At 48.1% G+C, this 7,458-nt stretch overlaps 1 protein-coding gene across 1 annotated transcript; it reads right to left on the bottom strand.

Moving 5' to 3' along the window:
* Positions 1–441: 441 nt before the first annotated feature.
* Positions 442–4,867, bottom strand: LOC144146325 (protein rhomboid-like). The gene is made up of 2 exons (XM_077678282.1): positions 4,307–4,867; positions 442–1,050 (listed from the first exon to the last, which is right to left on the bottom strand). Exons 1-2 carry the CDS (start codon positions 4,865–4,867, stop codon positions 442–444), a joined length of 1,170 nt encoding a protein of 389 aa, XP_077534408.1.
* Between the last annotated feature and the right edge of the window lie 2,591 nt (positions 4,868–7,458).

The raw sequence follows: 7,458 nt of genomic DNA, 5'->3' as shown, positions 1-7,458 counted from the left end.
GATTGCTCTGGCGCAAATTCTCGGCGTCAATAGCGTTCAAGAACCAACAGACCATGTCTAAGTAACAATCGCCCAGTATTGGGTTGGAATTGACCTGCATAAGGTTTTTTTTTCAAACACACTGCAGGCTGTATACCCATGAAATTTCAAAATATCCCCAACGACGGATACCAGCCACAAATACACTCCCCTTTAAGATGCAAAATATTTTAGGTGTTCACAACTGCGTAGTTACCTCTACTGTTCGTACGAGGACAATCATTATGCGCTTTTCCTGCCACCGTCTACGAAATAAATCAGACTACGTAATCGAAGTCTATAATAAATCGTTATTAACAAAAGCATTTCAATGACCAATGGTTCTTGGTATGGGTAGAAGTTTTCAATAAAATTTGTAAAACACTGGCCACCAAGAATGTCCGGCCGCCCAAACACCCCCGATCACGCCTCTTGAGCAGGACGCCAGTAGCAACAGTGTCGAGCTCCCGCGGTTCTGAGTGCCGGGTACCCCACGACGAGGCCCGCCAAGGCCCCCGCGTAGTGACCGGCGTAGCTCAGCTCTTGACCCTGCCATTGCAGCGGACCTTCCACCACCCAGTACAGGTCGTTTCCGTACAGGACCAGCAGCGTGGCCACCCTGACTCCAACCAGTTCCATGTCTCTGAAGTTGGCCACGATGTGCGCCAAGTGGGCCGTCTGCAGCGAGTAAACTCCGCTCGAACAGCCCGCTATGTAGGCGCTGGGACTGAACACAGACTGGGCGAGCGGACCGCAGAGTAGCCCGCTGACGTAGATGAGCATTATGGGCCTCCAGGAGTGAACCACTTCCAGCGGGAAGCCCAGGGCTACCTGGAAGAACACGTTTCCACCTAGGTGCAGGAAGCCGTCGTGTACGAGGGCGTATGAAAGGTACCGCCAGACCTCGTGACGTCGATGAGGGTCGAAGATGAGGGAGCTGTTGCAGGGAATCCGGCAGGGCTGGCCTTTGTCGCGGTTCGCGGATGCTTCGCCGCAAGATGGCACCACGCAGTGGTATGCGAACGTGGCCACCTGCATTGGACGATACGAGCGTCCTAACTTTCAGTAGTTGTTTCCTTGCAGCAGCAGTTCTCAAAAGTGAGCATGCCAGTGACCCCTTCTAGGCATGAAGAAGTGCGAAGGAATCTCACGACAAGGTGGGCTGATACGTTGCATATTGTCAAGCAATATAATACACTTGCAGCTGAACCAGCTCATAGAGATTTTAACGCCCGCATTTTCTGCGTGTAGCCTTCTCGTAAGATTGGAGTGTTGTGCAAAAAAGCCGACTTTAAACTTCATGCGCCGCGTAGAAATTGAGCCTACACCATGCGACAAAGCCACTCTTCTGAGTTGGCGCGAGGTTCGGAAAAAAAGAAAGATGGACGTGACACGGAGGGAGTAGAGGACATTTGGAAGGGCTCTCACGGATCCCTTGGGGTCTGGGGACCCCCATTTGACGATCACTTACTTACGGTCGAAGGATACGTGCTTGTCGTTGCATTCCCGCAGTTGGAAGGAATTAAGTGTCCTTCAATTTATAAACCCAAACCTTATTTCATGTATCTCAGCCTAAGACAAAGACCACTTCAAAATGTTTTTATATAAAAACGAAATTCATTTCACTTGATACTTTGAAGCGCCGTGGACAATCGCGGGCGATTTATACTTCACTCAATTCTTTCCCCTGTTGCAGTTTCGAGCCAACGTACGTGGCCCCTAGTTCTTTTTTCCTTGTACTGCGTACATAAGCAACAGTAGCTGCTTGTTGTCCAGCAAGCAGCATTCCCTCCCGACTGCTCTCAGAGGAAAGATCTCTGCCTTTCCGCCTTCTAACCCTGTACGCAGAATCAAAACGAAAGAAAATCAACGTCGACTTCAATCATTGCGCACGCAGCACGCACGTAAGAGCATTGCGAAAATTTTGGACTTCTGCAGTGTATTGTCCCAGCCAAAAAGAAAAACAATTGGAGGCCCAGTTGTACTTGCCAAGCACATTGTTGGACGAAATGGAACCATTTGCATTTCAACTGAACCAGTTGTGATTTCGTCCGGTCCAAATGGCCCTCGATTTTGTTTTGCTTTTTTCGACAGGGATATTATAATGAACTTTACTGCCCTATCAGTACATGTAGGCTTCCCTTAGCGAACTATCGATCCGCTAGCAATTTCTTCGCCTCCTTTGTTCAGGACAAGTACTGTACCGGACCAAACAAAACAAGTTGTGGGCATCTTTACAATTAAGAAAGAGTCTATTCTACGCAACGCGATGGTTAGGAATTAGCAGGATGTCTATCGGTGCTTCCAGCGCGTCGTGGAAGGAGACGGAACAGGGGGGACAGAGAAAGTTTCGCGCCCTTGCAAGCAACGTGAAATTTCGAACTGCAATGCCACGTGTTTTACGTACATGCTGCTATGTTTGCTAACCTTTCAAGAAAAAATTAAGCGCCCTTCCGCTCTATGAAGGATGCCCAGCGGAGCTGGGCGCAGTCCAAGAAGTGCCCGAGACAAAACACGTTTGCTTCTAATTTGTGATTGAGTACACTTTAGTTAATTATCTGAATGAAACTTGGACAGATTAGACTTTTATTCTGGTGGACAGATTACACTGTTATTCTGTCCTTTTCCCTCCCGCAGAAGCCCGTGTATTCAAAGCAGACGGGAACGTAACAATAGTATCTACAACATCACTGTGCACTACATAAATAAGAAATGTAAATGGCGTGATGTTGGAGTCATCTTAGCAGCCAATTGTCATATAATTTGTTTGGGATAGTTTCTATAGTAACAATCACAGCCGTTTTTTTCTGTGGCCGCATTCCCTCCATAGACGGCCATGTCTTCACAGCAGGCGGGAATTCTGTAACGTTCGTAACTTCACTTTGAACTAAGCCCTCTTCACAAGTAAACTAAACTCGCCGTAATAATTAAGTCGTCTTAGCAGCCAATTTCAGTATGACTTTTTACAGGATACACACAGATTGAGAGCTACAGAGCATTCGTGAGAAAGGTGGCTTTGCCACAGGATTCAAATTTTGGACGCGACTTTTTTTCTGAACACCCTATCGACGCAAGCAGTCATGATCAGAACCTAGCCTGTAGTAGCTCGGCTGTAATAAAAGGTTCACATTGTAACGCTAAAAAAGATACAGAGTAAGGGGACTGCCTCTTTGCTGTGTAATTTGTGTAAAAATGGTAGTTAGCAAAAGTTGGCGAATGTCGCGTATACGTGTCGCGAATCAGAGCTGCCTAAAAATGCACTGCTCTTTTGGGCTCTTGTAGGGACGCCAACAGACGTCATTGCAATGGCTCTTATAAGTTGACGCCGGCAGACGTCGTTAATGATGTTCCTAGCAGCAAGATTACACGTTGTGACTTCTGTGTTGGTCTACGTACAACCGTTTGCAAATAATCTTATTATGCACGTTGTTAAAGAAAGCCATGCAGGCACTTTGTTGGAAATAAGTATACTTTTATGATTCGTTGGTTTGTTTTAGGCTTTTAACTTTTTATATACACGTTTCCTCGTTATTTTTGTTTCATCCCATGAGGGTACTGCATTAGAAGACCCTGGCCATGTTGTTCATTCAGTTACAATATTTTATTTTCTTGTGATTTTGTTATTTGCGGTTTTATATTTTTATTTGGTTGTTTTTTAACCACGAGGGGGTGCGGGATTATACAGAAATTCGCGATTTCTTTAATTCATTTCACACTTTTGTGTAAAGTTGGCTTCACAATTACGCATACGTTCCTTGTTAGAAAAACATCGTTCTGGAAACAATATGAGCATGCGTTAAAGAATGGCCCTGGAACCTTTCAATAAATACCTACATAAGAGCTCTGTGTGCGTGTGTGCGTACGTGCGTGTGTTTGCGTGTGTGTGTGCGTGAGTCGGCTGCACTAAGCGGCACGTTCGAAAACAAAAAAAAACAAAAAAGTTTTTTAGGCCCCTTGTTATACGCGTAAATACCGGAATTTTCAAGCTTTTCCTGTGGCTTAAATATCGACAGCGTATGTAAGTGTCAGACCTTCCGTTGAATTCTATCGCATCTGACAACGTTGCAGAAGAATTGAGAGAGGCATGTTGATTTTTCGGAACGACCAGTTAAACTTGGCTTATTCTTGATTACGATGACGAGGTTCCACCATTATTTATTCTGCAGTCAAAAAAATTCCTGCCTGGATCTCTCAATTAGTCGAGCTAATGAGATTCAGGCTACCGGCTTGAGATTAGACATTTCTAGGCAATTTTTTTCTGCTTCTCGAAGCTTGTAAGGCGACTCACCTGAATCAGCGAGACAGTCAAGATGAAGAAGGGAGCGGGAGCGACGACTATGCCCGCCGAGGAGCAACACGTCATCGTTTCCGGACGGGTGACATCGCGGCCCTCCCCCTGCCCGCCAGACGTGAGACTCGCCACCCGCTTGACTATGGCGGCCTGTCGGTGTCGCCTGGCCATCACCAGGATGGTCGAGAAGCGCAGGATGTGGAGCAGCCAGGGCCTCGCGTCCAGGTACTCGCTGGCCCGGAACGCGGCCCTGCACTCGCGTAGGGCGAGCGAGTCGTTGCCCTCCGCTTCCGAACTCTCGACGTAGGCCCTGAGCAGGTCTCCGGTCGGCCGGCAGCCCAAGACTCGCCTAAGGTCGCTCAGCCGCAGCCTAGTCGACGTCGGTGGAGAAGCGGCCATCAGCAGGTCGACGAGCTGCGGGTAGTCGTCGCAGAGCACTTCGCTGGGGCGCTTCTCCTGTACACTGCAGGGAGTGGGCATTGCGGGCGCTTCAGAAGCGTGGACGCCTTGTTCATCGGGCTGCATGTTCTTCTCCTTCGTCGTCTTCTTCGTCTTCATTTGCTTCTTCTTCTCTGGTTTCTCCTCCTTCTCGTGGAAGCGGAATTCCGTTCTCTTGTGCGTACAAGTCCGCCACTACCTGTATGCACGCAGCCCCATCTCATGGTTCCTTCGAACACTCCGGCTATTGCTTTCAGCGATGGACCTTTTCCACGATGTTTATCGGCGCATGCGCTAGCGGGCGCCACCATTGCTTTTGGCGGCTCTCTCTAATCGGAGTTGCTACTTCAACGTATTTCGTGGCCACGCAGGTATAAACTTCAAGCAGATTCTGACTAACATACGGTGGCCACTGCCAAAGCGCTAAGTCATTGGACGAGCAATCATTGACACTGGGAAACGCGCTCAAATACGTCAACTGCGCATTTAAAGAATGACCTTTGCGCATAAAGTTAAAGAACCGCAGCACGATGCGACTGTAAAGAAAGCCTCTTGGCCATCACCGCAAGTGCGGCCAGGGATTAGGTGGTGGTGGTAACACGCATTTGTTTTATGTACAAGGGATACAAAGACGGCATGTTACGCTTTAGCGAACTTTGGTGTCTAGGGGAGAGCGATTAAGTAATGGGAGTTGGGGAAAAAAGTATGATACATCGAATGTGGTATGAAATAAAGGAAATGGTGAAGGCCAGAGTTCTCAAGGAAGTTTTGTAGAGCAGTGAACAGGCGCCGTTCTTCGCTCTGATTAGAATGACTTGGATAAAGCCAATAATTAAGGCTAGGTGGGCTTGCCAATCCTACGTCTTTGAAGGTTTGTTGTCGGCAGTCGGCAAAGCGAGGGCAGTCCCACAGGATGTGTGCAATGTCGTTATTAACTGAGCACCGTGAACACTCGGGATCATCTAGACTGCCGTATCTTGTAGCGCGGAAGTGTGGTGTTCTTTCCGATCCACTTCTAATCCTGTGAACGATAGTGTGCTATTTGCTGGGCCAATGCTGAGGAATATCTCGACGCTTAACTCCTAGAGCCGCTCGTAGTTGTAACTTCCTTTACGCCTTGCGGAGGGTGTAGAATTCCGAGCACGAAGTAGGTAAGGGTTCCTCCGCTATGTTTTCACAGTTCTCATCCGTGTGCTCATCCTGAGATGCAGATGATGGCACTATGACCGAAGGAAGCTGAGGAGAATGTCCATGCTCAGAAGAGAAGGGGTGAGCCCGGGTGATGCAGCTTTTCCCAGTTCATGTATCCCTTGAGGATTGTTGCGCAAGTGCGTGGGCCTTGCCATTGCCTGAGATTCCCGCGTGAGCCGGTATCCAGAAAAAGGTCACAAGACGTCCGCAGGTCCACAGCGTGCTGCCTCGTTGCCGCATATTCAAGATGACCTCGGAGGTTTCATCTGGTCATTAAGACGGCGTAGGACGTTGATTGCGTCTGTAAGAATCACCGATTCCTTGGGACGTTCTTAACATTGTACAGTAGTTTCACCGGCAATCCAGGTCGAAAGAGCCACCAATTGTGATATTTGTATTCGCCGCTATTAGCTCTGTTCTTGAGGTGGAAAGGGTCCATTGCTAAAAGAACCCCGCTGTGTTACCTCAGTCGCCTAAAAATAGAAGGGCGGGTTTAAACGCGGACGGCCTTGGCACGAGTTCCAGCGCTGCAGCGATAAAATATTCATGGTGTGGCACAGCACAAATGACAACCCACGAAGGAAAGGAACACAGGACGAGCGCTGACTCTCAGCTGAAGTTTATTGATTACCTATTCTGTTTATACAAACAGCAATCACGACGGCTTGCTAGGGCACGCGTCCGTCATTCTGTGAATGTGTAATGCCCCTACAATCTCTCGGCATTTTTGCGACCCGTATATCAACTTGCAGCTAGCCACTTTACGACAAAATATTTACAAGACCCGGGATTTTTTAACCGTGAAATGCACTTGGCTCACTTCTACGCATTTTTTTTTTCGTAAATAAGGCGGCTTTAATCATTTTTGGGACGGTTTAGAGGCCAGAAATGGCATATTAACTCGTTTAATTAGCTTTCGGCACCGCACTTTAACTTCTTGGCTTGTCTTTGTATGCATGCACGGAATTTCGCCTCAGGAAAGATGGTGAATAAACGTTCATTAGCGGAGACATTTCGTTTCCAACTCAGTGCACGCCGTGCACTTCCTGTTGCACCTAGCCGCTTTTCTGATAGAGGCGAAAAGCAAAAACGCCCGTGTGTACGAGATTTCGTTGCACGTTAAAGATCCCCACGTGGTCAAAATCAATCCGGAGCCCTCCACTACGGCGCGCCTCATCGCATGTGTTGCGTCGGCGCGTCAAACTCTACAATCAATCAATCTGTTGCACCTAGCATCGACTATACTGACTAGCTTGGAGCACTGCCATAACCTCCCTGATCAACTGCTAAGTTGAGCTGGTATTTTGGCGTCTATGGCTTATAGAGGGCAGCGTCATGGCTTCTAACGCTGACATTGTGGGTTTGAGCCCCAGGAGTGCATTCTTTTTTTAGAGCCGAAGCCCCTTAGGACGTCGCTTTTTCCGGGGCTTGGCGTCCGTGTACACAGTGTTGCGCATGCGCGACGAGCTTTGGATTGAATTGGATTGGATTGGATTCAATTGTGTTGTATCGGATCCGAT

This window comes from Haemaphysalis longicornis, unplaced genomic scaffold (genome assembly GCF_048455015.1).
Source record: "Haemaphysalis longicornis isolate Haplotype H1 unplaced genomic scaffold, Haemaphysalis longicornis Haplotype H1 scaffold_7, whole genome shotgun sequence".
Taxonomy (NCBI): domain Eukaryota; kingdom Metazoa; phylum Arthropoda; class Arachnida; order Ixodida; family Ixodidae; genus Haemaphysalis; species Haemaphysalis longicornis.
The sequence above is the reverse complement of the archived record's forward strand: the minus strand, read 5'-3'. Positions and strand labels throughout refer to the sequence as shown.